Source organism: Asterias amurensis, chromosome 10 (genome assembly GCF_032118995.1).
Source record: "Asterias amurensis chromosome 10, ASM3211899v1".
Classification (NCBI taxonomy): domain Eukaryota; kingdom Metazoa; phylum Echinodermata; class Asteroidea; order Forcipulatida; family Asteriidae; genus Asterias; species Asterias amurensis.
The window spans coordinates 6,524,377-6,537,549 of record NC_092657.1 but is presented as its reverse complement, the minus strand read 5'-3'; the positions used below and the strand labels follow the sequence as shown (position 1 = coordinate 6,537,549).

Sequence of the window (13,173 nt, the reverse complement as noted above, 5' to 3'; positions counted from 1 at the left end):
ACTTGCTTACGTTGGTTTTTAGCAAGCAATGATTTGGCAAACTGTTTACACACTAACTGTAGCAATGTCATTTTGACGTACGTCCGCGGTTGTACTACGCCTCATGTCACACTACACATACGTTAACTGAGTTGAGAAGTGGAGTACAAACGACCGGCAGAATTATAGTATCCAACTTAATCACACTTCATTGTGTTTAAACATGCAATTATTTGTTTACTATTTAGTTGGAACATCAAACTAGTTTCGTAAATATATCTCACTGCAATTGTCTTCGTCTACTTCTGTCGCCTGACAATCTTTGATTCCGTCACATCTGGCGCTGTCCAGCACACACGAGCCATCCAAACAGTCAAGAGTGCCACTTTTGCAAGATGAGTATTCTGTACCAAATTCGGAAATGTTACACATCATTAGGGCCATGACACGGATCACTTCATACTGTTAATAAGGGAATCAATGTGTGGTGAAGAGGTTTTCAACTAGTGGTTTGAACCAACCGAGGCCTTGGCCTGGTTCTTTGATAATGTTACCGAGACGAACCAGGCCTTGGCGGCTTTAACCCACTGGTTAAAAACCGAGTCAACATACTTTGATTCCCATTCGTAAATACCTTTTCGGTCAAAAAACATAAACAATTACTACATAATTGTATTTTGATAACAAAACATTTTTGACAGTGTAAGCACTTTATGTATTCGACCATTATTCATAAACTTGCGATCGATCGGCCATCTGGGTCAAGAGAAAAAACAAACTGATGACAATTTTTGTATGACATCAATTTAAAATAAAAATGAATAAAACGCTCACGGAGCGATAAACTCCCAACGGGAAATTTATTTTATTTATTTCTCGTCAAATATGACATTTCAGATATAAATTTTCCAAGGGAAGTTTTCTGCTATCATCATCTTTAGACCATGTAAGTTTTAGATAAATCTCCTGCCGCAACGGCCTCGTTTTAATATTACCTCTTATTTTTAGCCGTATATGGAAACCCATCTGTTCCACTGTTGAGTCTCCGACAAACGAAAGTTGTACCCCATCCTCTGACTTCAGGAAGATTGATCGCACCTTTGTCGCGCCGTGTAATGCGAACGACTTGTTTTCCTGACCGTACGACTCGATGCTTAATACGTCATGCTCTAACTCCGTTTGAAATGTTACCACATCGATGATAAGTACGCTCAAGGCTGCCCGGTCGGTGTACACTCGCCACGAGCAGGCAATGTTTGGGGGATAATTGGATGGGAAACCAGGTGACTTTAAATCAAGAGACCCATGGTCCAAATATATTTCCCTAGGTCCACATAATCCTGCAGTACAAACAAAATTGAATAAGAATACATATAAAATAGGAAGAGAAGTGAAAGTATTGTTATAAATAACATTCACCTCTGAACCAACTTCCCTAAAGCCATTGTTGTTACTCCATTAAAATAGTTCATTGAAACCATCTCAGCTCCCTTTGGAGTTTCTGCGCAGCAATTTATGCGTTACTACTAGGCTAAATCAATCACAATAACCATCTCTGTCTTCACAGGTTCCCATTTACCTAGACTTGATTCAAGTCCCATTCTCGTGTGAGAGGTCCCTAAGCATATACCCAAACTTACTATGTAACAACACGTAGCATACACAGTACAGTGCGCGCTCGCCGTCAAAATGTGGTCCCGAGAATGGGACTTGACGATGTCGTTTCTTACTCTGCACGTTGTTATAGGAAAATCTCCCCAAATGGGGAGATGTACAAAACCAATGGGAGCGTGGAAGCGCTGCCCTGCCCGTAAAATATTCATTATACTCTGTGACATCACAGTAGAAGACGTTGTAAGGCACGCGTCTATACGCGGCACGCACGTGGGGCGGGTAAACTCATTAGCAGGCAAGGGGGTGTCTGTGTCATAAGTCGTTTTATTGCACTTCCCAAAATTCAAATTTTAAGAAAAAAAACGACCCCAATGTATGTTACAACATATTACTTAAATTCAAATGAACATTTAGTGCTTTCTTTTTTATAATTAATTGGTTATTAAAAAAATGTATTTCAATCATCAACTAAGTACTTAACCCACAAATGACAAATGAACTAGTCTTCATTTTGGGTGCGTTTGATTGGTCAAAACGTATCACGTAACAATGTTACATATTCATAAGTGAATACATTTACATATCAGGCGACTGCGACATCGTCAAGTCCCTGTCCTGCATGCGGAACAGGTTTGGGAATGCAGAGCATCTCACCAAAACAGTAGTTTCCTGGGGATGGCACGGGATTGGGACTTGAGTCAAGTCTACCATTTACCCCATGGGTAGAGACATGTAGTTGTAATTAAGTGTCCTGCTCAGGGACACAAGTGTCACCACTGGGACTCGAACCCAGACGGAAACATCATAGCCCGAGTTCGGTGATTTATTTCCGCTCAGCCACGACACCCCCACACTAACCTGGAGGAAAGCAGAAAGGGCGACCTCTTTCTGAAGTATTGTTCTGTACACACACTAGCTGATCTGACGACTGACCACAGGGTACTCCGTTTATCCCACAACTCACTGAAACGGGTAATAATGAAATATTGTATTGCACATTATGTTATATGTCAATATATTTTATTAGTGGTCCAGTGGCTAGATTGCATGACTTTCAAAGTCACAAGGTTGTGGGTTCGAATCCTATATCAATTAGCTAACCGCTGATTTCACAATGATTAGAATAATACGTACTATCGTCTAGTAAACTGAATCACAATTTCTAGATTGTGTGCAATTTATAATCATAGACATGAAACCATTATTGGTATGGAGAGATCGTCGGTTGCCAGCTAGGATTGTACATCCCCTTGTGTGAGATGGCCGAGTTCACAAACAAACAAACAAACAAGCAAGCAAGCAAGCAAGCAAGCAAACAAGCAAACAAACAAACAAGCAAGCAAGCCAGCAAGCAAGCAAGCAAGCAAGCAAAAAAGCAAACAAACAAACAAACAAACAAGCAAGCAAGCAAGCAAGCAAGCAAGCAAGCAAACAAGCAAACAAACAAACAAACAAACAAACAAACAAACAAACAAACAAACAAACAAACAAACAAACAAACAAACAAACAAACAAACAAAAGGCAAACTTTCAATCTGCAGCGAACTGAATGTTATATAGCAGTAGTAAACACATTATTTATTATTCATGGTTTATTAAAATAATGAAAAACATCTTCTTAGCCGAAATGTAAAGTTTACAAAAACAGCCAGTAAAAATATCAATAATGTTACATACAAAGAATGAAACATTAAAGGAACACGTTGCCTTGGATCGGACGAGTTGGTCATCACAAAGTGTTTGAAACCGTTTGTTATGAAATACATATGGTTAGAAAGATGTTTTAAAAGTAGAATATAATAATCCACAAAAGTATCACTAAAAATGCACGGCTTTCATTTTACGTCGCGAACTAACACGGTCGGCCATTTATGGGAGTCACAAATTTGACTCCCATAAATGGCCGACTGTGTTAGTCGACGAGGTAAAAGGAAAACCACGCAATTTCTAGGCATATTTGTGTAGATATTGTATTCTACTTTTACAACATCTTTCTAACCATAACAATTTTATAACAATCGGTTACAGAACGCTTTTCAAGGACCAACTCGACCGATCCAAGGCAACGTGTTCCTTTAAATAGTTGGTAATAAAAACATATACATATGTAAACACACAGTCAATGAAAAGCGTTTAAAACCGTTTGTTATGAAACCGGTAGATAGATATATAAAGTATAATGCATTCATAAATACCTCAGACAGTTTCGCTATTCATATTGTTGGACAGCGCGCCACGTGGGGTGTTTAAACCTTTGGTAATGACCCGTGTTTATTATCGGTTGAAAGCGGATACTCCGCGCTAGTCTTGATGCAGGCGCTGTCGGTGAGTTGGCCGCGCTGTGTGTCAAGGGACAAGCGTGTTGCACCAAGACTAAACACGCATGTGCACGAATGGAACCGGAAACTGTCGGAAATATGTATGCAACACACGCGTACGGACGTCGTACATGTACAAGTAACAAGTACTGTACATACCATGGAGGTGGAAACATACAGAGCTCAAACACTCGGAAACGGATACGTTTTACAGAGTTCCTTAATTACTTTATTACGCCTTTTAACCAAAAGGTATTTTTATGAATGGAAATAAAAGGGTAGCTACTAATTATTTCACGGCCGTTTCAAACCTTCCAGGATCGAATTGCCGTGTGATAAAAGCCCTCGCCTTCGGCTCGGGCCTTTATCACACGGCTCTAGAACATTGCCTGTTTTAAACGGCCGTGATAGAACTAGTCGCTACACATGTATTCCCTTGTTTATACAAAGGGATATCCATAAAAAATGCCTCTACATAACATGATTTTCCCTTTTATGTCGCGAACAAAAACATTCGGCCATTATTTTTGTCAAAATTTCGACTCAATAACACCGTGTTTCGTGAAGGAAAAGGAAAACCGTGCATTTTCGAGTCAAGTGTGTGTGGATCCTTATTATTGAACCTTTAAATTATCTATCTTATATGCATTTGATCACAAACTGTTTTAAACGCTTTTCAGAGACCAACTCGCCCGATCCATGGCAAACTATTCCTTTAATGACAAAATATTGTTCAAATTAAGCATACAATACCTTCTTGACTTTGTGAGATCTCGAGCTTGAAACCCCTTTCTTCTACATGATAGTCGGATGTGAAAAGCAAGAACAGTTCGTTTTGGTTCGAGGCAGTTTTTTGCGGAAACTTGAGTCTGAAAAGAAAAGAAACTCAGTTTGTCCCCATGTGTAAACTTTTAATTTTAGGCGTGTTTTATTCAGTTTGTCATAATTTGCGGGTGCAAGTGTCCTGAAAAAAATGGAGCTGAGTGATAGGTGCCATTCCCCCGTCCCCCGCCCCTTCCTCTCCCCGCCCCACGTGCTCTAATGTCTGACTCCGTTCTCCAGGATCCCATCCCTCAGCAACAGTTAAATAAAAGGTGCCGTCCCCCCTGTCCCTTCCCTAAACCCGCCCCACGTGCTCTTCTGTCTGACCCCGTTCTCCATGATCCCGTACTCAGCAACAGTTAAATAAAAGGTGCGGTCCCCCCTGCATGCCCCTTCATCTCCCCGCCCCACGTGCTCTAATGTCTGACTCCGTTCTCCATGATCCCGTCCCATAGCAATAGTTAAATAAAAGATGCCGTTCCCCCGTCCCCCTGACCATTCCCTCTCCCGTCCAACGTACTCTAAAGCCTGCATCCGTTCTTCATGATCCCGTCCCAGTCGCCTCTCTTAATATTTATGCATTACGTCAAAAATCTTACCCAAAATGAGGCTATGGGCGCAGCCACTGTACTGTACGCGCGCGCGGCCCATAGCAACAGTTATTTGATTGCACTGTACGCGCGCGCTGTCCATAGCAACAGTGAAAACGGCGCGCAAAACCCCACACATCTATGTGATTTTTTGCTCATAAATCTTTCAATTCTGAACGGATCTTGTTCAAAAGTAGATGAGTGTCAAGACGAAGTCAGCGTCTTTCTTCCTGGTACATTTTGGCGAGGTTTAATCCTCGTAATGATCCCGTGCATCGTTCTGTGCTTCCCCTGTATGCGCGAAGTTACTGGACGCTCGCGCTATTATGACTGTGACATCACAAAGGGCGCCTGACGGGTATGTGAAACAACGGAGACCCCTGACAACCCGAGGGTAACCCAAACCCCAACGTTACTACACGCTCGCGCTTTGACCGTGACGTCACAAACAACTCAAACCCCCAAACCACGGGTACCCCGAAATTGACCCCGGGACGCATCAATTCGGCAGGGTGCGGGCAGCACTTGACGTGAAAACAACGGCGGCGTCCAGAAAGCACGCAACTTGTGTGAGCGCGCGCGCGCTGACCTAGCTTCACAAAGTAACACAAAATGCCATGCTGTATGTAAGAGGCAAGCGCTACTTCGTAAAGACGCAAAAAGACATTGTTTCGCACTAATTGGTTTCAAGAGGTAGCACGGAACTTCTATCGTGTCCCTTTTCATAATAACTATGCAAATGAGTCGAAATTAGATAAATTGTTAAGTTCAAGTAATCAAGTATCTACATTGAGGAATTTAACTGAAAATTCTTTGAAGTTTTGAAGGAAAGCGGGTTTCTACAAAGTGTTCAGAGGCCGTTTTCTCTGATTGGAGTTTTTTCGCTGGTGTAGCAGCGCGTACGTGCTACTTCGTAAAACCGCTGACGATAGATTTGAATCAAGTCCCGTTCCCGTTATGGTACTTTTCAATCAAGTCTCATCGCCTAAACACCAGCCAACTTTTTGCGCGGCTGACCTCCCCAACCCGTTCCATGCCATTAAGGGACGATGATAGCTAAACATTTTGCCGTCGGATATGATAGTGACACCTCGCACGAGAACGGGCCTTGAATAAAGTCTAACGGTGACAGCGCGCAAGCTTAACATTAGAGACAACGTGTGCACTCGGTCGTGGGTACAGACCGGACGTTGTTTCACCCAAGTATCGTTCTTAATCTCTTCAAGACGGAGACTACTTCCCAAAATCGACGGAGGCGGCTTCAAAAGAGGGCGCTATCAGAATAAGTTGCACACAGTTTGCCATATGGGGGACCGAATCTCCAGTGGGTCAAAATTTCCTTCAACACCGGCACTCTGAATCACTCGGCCACGACACGCGACAAGTAAGAATCATTTGACAACAGCAGGCTCGAACACACTTTGTTCTTCTTGGAAATTAAAAATATCCATTAACCGCTGAAACTTACCCGGATATTTTAAGGTAGGCCTCTTGGAAAGATTTCCCGTTGCCGATGTGGAGGAAATCATACCCTACTTCTAAATGAAACTCCAAGAAAGTCACAACAACACGGTATCCCACTTCTGCTACCAGGATCCACTGGCATTGTACTTGTTTAGGATAGTTGAGAGGCCAACGAGGAGTAGAAATCAACTTGCTGTCGTCGCTGTTTAGTTGGATGTGACCATTTCGGCACAGACCTATGTGAGAAAAAAAGGACCAGACACAAAATCACAAAAAAAAATAAAAAAATTGTCATGTCCTTTTATTGTTTGGGCTTTGCATCAGTAATTGCCCCTAGGGAGAGGGTCAGCGTATCATTTACATACACGATGGTTTTAATACAAACTGCATTTCAGAGAAATAATAATAATAATGACCCTATTTATAACACGCCTTTTGCCAAAAGAAAACAAAGCGCCAGGTTTTATTACTGCAGCGAGTGGGGCGAAGCTTGAGATGAAAGACGTAATCATCAGCACCATGTAATGGTTTACAAGGTGCTGTGGCGCAATATGCTGCCAATCCAGCCAGGAACACCGGGGCGAGACCCTTCTCTTTTCGATAAGTGCGCTGGGTTCTTTTACATGCGTTTACACAACACATGGGGCCAACGGCTTAACGTCCCATCCGAAGGACGAAGCAATGGTTAAGGGTCTTGCTTAAAGACACAACTACACGGCTAAGAATTAGAGCCCACACTCTGCTGATCAGAAACACCACAGTTTGAATCCGGTGCTCTTAACCGCTCGGCTACGCGTCGACACTTCTATATCTATAAAATAAAATAAAAAATTGTGTATTTATGGGGTTTTTTAGGAGGTCTGTAGTGATGTTAGGCGCGCGGTGGTTGACAAAGAATTGTAGTGAGAAACGATTCAGCAGCATTTCTAAAACGGTTTGGAATAGGTTCTTTAATAGTTCAGTGCGCTGAGCTTATCCCGTCCTCTGAAAACAAAAAGGGATAGTATCGGATCACTGTCCATTACAGCTAATGTTGTTGAATATTATATTATTATCACATGTTTTGTTTTATCATTAAAAAAAACCGGTGTGAAGTATAACCAGACTTTGTACGTTTTACCTGTTTTTTTTTTGTTTTTTTTACATGTATTTGCTGGTTGGCTTTGCCTGGCGCCTGAAATGTCATTGCAAACCAGGCAAACTCTCACGCGTTCGTACGTCCGACGTCATGCTGCTGGGCGCTGTCACAAGTTGAATATGCATTACACAACAATGATAACGACCTTATTTATATAATACGGCAACGCCCACAGTGCACGCAGCGCTGCAAAATATCCAAGACTATGGTAGCTTGCCAGTGTAGTCTAGATTTCAAGCTCGCCAGTTAACTAAATCATACCGTGGCGGGCGCGCTTTGGCGTTTTACAACTGCGCGTAGTACACTATTCAATATCAAGCACCATAGTCTTGGGCCAATACTATACTTGTATATGCTTGAACTTTGTCTGTCGTGTAATATTTTGTCGGTAATTATCAATGGAAAGAATAATTCAATGTTATTTTGTCAATTACCACAATCAAATTCATCAGAAAGATCGGTGCAGTCGTTGTTGGCGTCACATAATTTAGACTTTGGGATGCAGCCGTTTCCGGACCGACATGAAAACCTGTTTCCTTGGCATCCACCTGTACGAAGAAAAAGAGAAAATGCGCACTTTTTAAAGCTAAATTCAATAATAATTTAAACAATTATTTCATGATGGCCGTTATAACGACAGGTAGGCCTGCAGGTTATTGAAAAATACTTATACCCAAGTATGTGTAATTAATTATTGTCACATACGTAATCGGTACGAGCAATACCCCCCCCCCCCCTATAAAACAAGCCTGCAATCGTCCATGTAGCACTAGCAGTACTATCGATATATCTGTACAAACAATCACGCTCAATTCAAAATTAAGTTCAAATCAGCTAACACACCGTTGGCGGCGCACTTTTATTTGCAGTCATTCACACTCTGGTAGAAGACGAGTCAACATATATAATATTTTCTTTCGACTTCTACACTGGCTGTGTAATATCAAACGGCCACGACCCTACCGGTTTTGAACGGCTGTTTAAGAACTCGTCGCTACACTTTTAATCCCTTGTATACTTTTTCAACCATCTCTTCTGTTATTCAATATATGTATATGTACTGTAATGATTATGTGAACAAAATAAGCAAAGTAAAGTAAAGTGAAGTAAATTAAGTAAATCTAAAACATCGCACATGAGCATGCCGTGAAGTATTGTAGAAGAGAGGAAAGTAAGAACAACAAAAACTACAACAATAACAACAACAATAATAAGAACAATACAAAAAAAATACAAAAAACAATAAGAAGAACAACACAAGAACAATGAGAAAAGAGCAGTGGACAGTCGAGAAATAATGTCGTAACCAACGATCATACGGTTAAAGGGGCACACCGGCTCGCCGTTTACGTAATTTGGTGGTGTATATTTTTCAGATGGTTGCTGAAAAAATCCTCAAAAATCACGCATTTAGCGAAAAATGAGTTTAAAACGCTTTTCCAGCCGTTGCAACTATCAAATCTAGCGTGACAATGTCGCCCACTGTTTGAAGTATATATAAATGATGCTTTGTTTATATCAACGTTTTACTGTGACGCAGCATAAGGATCGGCTACATATTCATGTGTAATAAGCAACCGACCATGCGTTGCCATGGAGGTAGGCTACCTCCATGAACCCACATGATACACGCACCAGGCAATTTCTTCGACGCCCAAAGTCCGTCCCGAAGAACAAAAGACAACCACCCCAAACAATGATTGGACAATGTCAAGTAAATAAAGCATTATAGATCCGAAGGTAACTGACGTACCCCTGGCACTAATAGACTATGGTCTATGCATGGCCATGATGCAGTTTGGGATGCGATCGTGGTGTTACATGCTCCCGACGTGGAAGGACCAAATATCATAATGCTACTCTCACATTGGGGAGAATATGCTAGCGAATGTGCTTCGAACGGAAATATTTATTGACAATCGCATAAACTTCGCAACACTCGCCGTGTCTTCATATAAAAGCGTTGGTAGCAAATTCGGTTCGTTCACGAGTCATTCTTCACCTCTTTACGAAGATCGGTCAATTTATGCTGCTCTCTAAAGAAAAGAGATATTTGACAATGGCTCAAACTTCGCAACATTCTCAGTGTATTTGTAAGCGTTGCCCACAAAACTATCAGTTTGAATGTGTTAATAATATCCTCACCACAGTCAAACTCATCCTCTTTCTCAGGGCAGTCTCCCCATCCATCACACACTGCCGATTCAGGAACGCATCTTGGGCCCGAGGTGCACGAAAACTCACCGTCGCCACATTCTGAAACATAAACATGAACATAAAACTACTTAGTCTGCTAAGAACTACAGGTCATTGGTTCATATGATTTGGGACATTGCTTAGTGGGGGTTTCATTGGTTTGGGTAACACCACCCACTTGCCAGGTACAGTTTGTTCTTTAGAGAACTGTCTTGCAATTGTCTAGCGCAGAGTATATTTTTTTCCGGATTTGTCGGGATTTGTCGGGAGACTTCTCAATTCTGAAAATAATTGTCCTGCTTTTTAACTACTAGCTGGGCGGCAGGAAGAACATCGGCTGTGACAACTAGTTTAAGGCCATGTCACACCATGGCGTATCTCCTAAACTTATGCAAACGTATGCACAAAATAGTTCGAAAATGTTCATCAAAGTCAAAGAACGTCCAACTTCCCAATGAATTGCTTCGAAAAAGTCGACATCGGTATTGGAAAGGACGAATCCATAGCGTATCCATAGCCTATTGAACGTATACATAGGGTATGACTATTCGCATTGATGGCGTTTCACTAACTAATTACAAAGTTATGACAGCGTATCACAGCGTGCTCTTAACGTAAACGACGTATCCCCAACTTACCCCAAACTTATATCAGCGTACACCAACGTATTTTTCGATATTTCGCATACGTTGGCTTACGTTCAGGCGACACGCCATGGTGCGAGAGGGCCTTTAGTTAGCTCATTGATCGTTACTAACTGCACTACCGCGGAGTCAGTTCTTTATTGGTCTCATTTGTGCTCTTTCATACTGCTTAACAATAATATAAATAAAAAAACTGTGAAATGTTTTTGATACGTTTTTTAGTAATCAGACATGCAGTGACATTGCGCCTTCATCTCAGCAAAACAACAGATTGCCCTGCCAGCATTTATAGTCATACGACCTTTTCTGACCCTAGGTTTCTCTAACCCCGGTTCTGCTCTTGCAGAATGTAGATAGTGCACAACTTGTTATTTTCTGTATTTTTACTCAATTTCGTTTTACCATGGAAACAAATATATCATACCGTACCCTTTATGCTGTACTGTCTGATGTTGATGGTGGTGGTATTGTACTTTTTAGCCGAAGTAGATTGTAGGTACAGATTGCACGAACCCTTCCTTATCCAAACAGACGGTCCACCCAGCGAGAGAAATGGCGGGAAAGACCAAACACGATACCTGGTTTTGGGTTTATAAATCAACCTGGATACGTATTTTGTTGATAACACGCCCTCACCGATGGCGATCCGACAATAGGGGATTTCGATGAACTCCAGTTGAACCCTAAACCCGGGGTCAGAAGTTATTAGCCAAATGCATGCCAGCTTTCTATCGACTTGCTGGATGTGAGAGTACGGGGCATCGATGGTTGTTACTATTGCGTCATTTTCACATAAACCTGGATAAAAATGTGAAATACAGTAGCCAAAATTGTTATGTTATCAGTTTGGTCTAAATGTTGAATTGCATATTCATGCAATTTTTTTAAACTGTTCAAGACACTTTCTGGTGTGATTTTCCAATTCGCAAAATATCCCAGGAAATCCAAACTTAGCCTTACACTTTGTTTGGTAATTTAATAATAATACAAAAATTATATAAAAAAAATAAAAAAAATAAAAACTTTTGTTTTAATCCTTTATAAACATCATTTATGATTTTCGACACAGGAACTCAGAAAAACAAATTGCAATACAACCTTCCCACAAGTTTGTGTGTTTACTTGAATTTGGGTCGTTAAACTTAGTGGAAAAGCAGTTAATATGCATATAACTATATCGGCAGCTTGCCGGGATTGGTGCATGGGATTTACAGGGAGATAACAGGTATTAGTTGTCAGATGAAAACAAATGTTTTGTTTTATTGTTTATTATTGTTAATTTAAATCCACTGGTTATTTTGGGTTGATTCTTAACGTAATACAAGTCGATGATCAATAACAAACTGTTAGAAAAGGGATTGACATCATAGAGATAACATGTGGTTGTCGGTTGAACATTATGTTTTCTGTCTTTTTAGTTTGCCCGTCAAATAAATTAAAATCCACTGTTTCTTTTAGGAAAATTATTACCGCAATACAGCTCATCGGTCAGGTCGCCACAGTTGAACACCCCATTACATCGCCGAAACCTTGGAATACATTCTCCTGATGCGCATGCGTAATGATGATTATCACACTCTGCTAAAATATAAAAACATTTCAAGGTTGTATTTTAGGTTTTCTCGGTCAATTTCGGAAAATGAGCAGCCAATTTAACCACCAAGCTATTCTATTTCGCGCGAAATCGAATGCTACTCAAAAGGGTCATTCGATTTCGTTTCATGGTTAGTCCAATTTCATGTTGCGTCATTCGATTTAACAAAATACTCATTCAATTTAACAATTCATCAAAGCAGCATTCAAATTCGCAGACGCTTCTTGAGGCGTGTGTGTCACGAAAAAGAATGACGGTACGCTAAATTGAACAGAGTGCTAAAGGAACTTGACTCGACTCAAAACGAAATTGAATGGCCTAATTCTGAATTTGATACGCAGTAACAACTGGAGATGCAAAACAGCTTTAATTCGAGCACATGAACATGAAATTGACTGCTCATGTGCCGAATTTGACCGAGAAAACCTATGATAAGTTCAACGTGTGGATTTATTTATTCTCGTAAAGTAAACAATCATTAGCCTCATTTGAAATTGTTGCTCATCTTTTTTGCTTTTTGTTTGCAAATTATTATTAGTAATGCCTCCGACAATGGTACGGATTTTTGATTGAAAGCTAAAGCCATATCGCCAACTAGTTTTAAGTTTAAAAATCACAGCCTTCAAATATTTTGTATCAAACTATGAAGCAAAAACGTCCCGAATTAATATGGAAGTTAAAGTAATGGGTATTGACTTTTAGATTCCAAAACAAGAATGCAAATTTCAACCACAGGGTGTCCAAATAGCACTAACTTCTGCCGAAGCATTTTTATAAAGAATTTACAAGTTTGGCTGCCGGCAGTTCAGAAACT

General features: G+C 40.8%; 2 protein-coding genes across 4 annotated transcripts in view; both read right to left on the bottom strand.

Annotated features, from left to right (window-relative positions):
• LOC139943027 (uncharacterized) overlaps positions 1–8,425 on the bottom strand; it is a 38,438-nt gene extending 30,013 nt beyond the window's left edge. Inside the window, exons 1-6 of one of the 3 annotated variants that reach the window (XM_071939842.1) lie at positions 8,363–8,425; positions 6,792–7,023; positions 4,665–4,780; positions 2,452–2,556; positions 975–1,319; positions 264–383 (exon numbers count right to left, since the gene is read on the bottom strand). In XM_071939842.1, the coding sequence (XP_071795943.1) occupies positions 264–383; positions 975–1,005 (151 nt within the window). In that variant the 5' untranslated portion in view covers positions 1,006–1,319; positions 2,452–2,556; positions 4,665–4,780; positions 6,792–7,023; positions 8,363–8,425. Of the gene's footprint in view, positions 1–263; positions 384–974; positions 1,320–1,619; positions 1,783–2,451; positions 2,557–4,664; positions 4,781–5,253; positions 5,311–6,791; positions 7,024–8,362 lie in introns of those variants that run through there. The other 2 variants (XM_071939841.1, XM_071939843.1) reach the window with 2 other exon arrangements.
• Positions 1–13,173, bottom strand: part of LOC139943029 (uncharacterized) — a 94,358-nt gene that overhangs the window by 49,296 nt on the left and 31,889 nt on the right. The gene's annotated exons all lie outside the window — the stretch shown is intronic.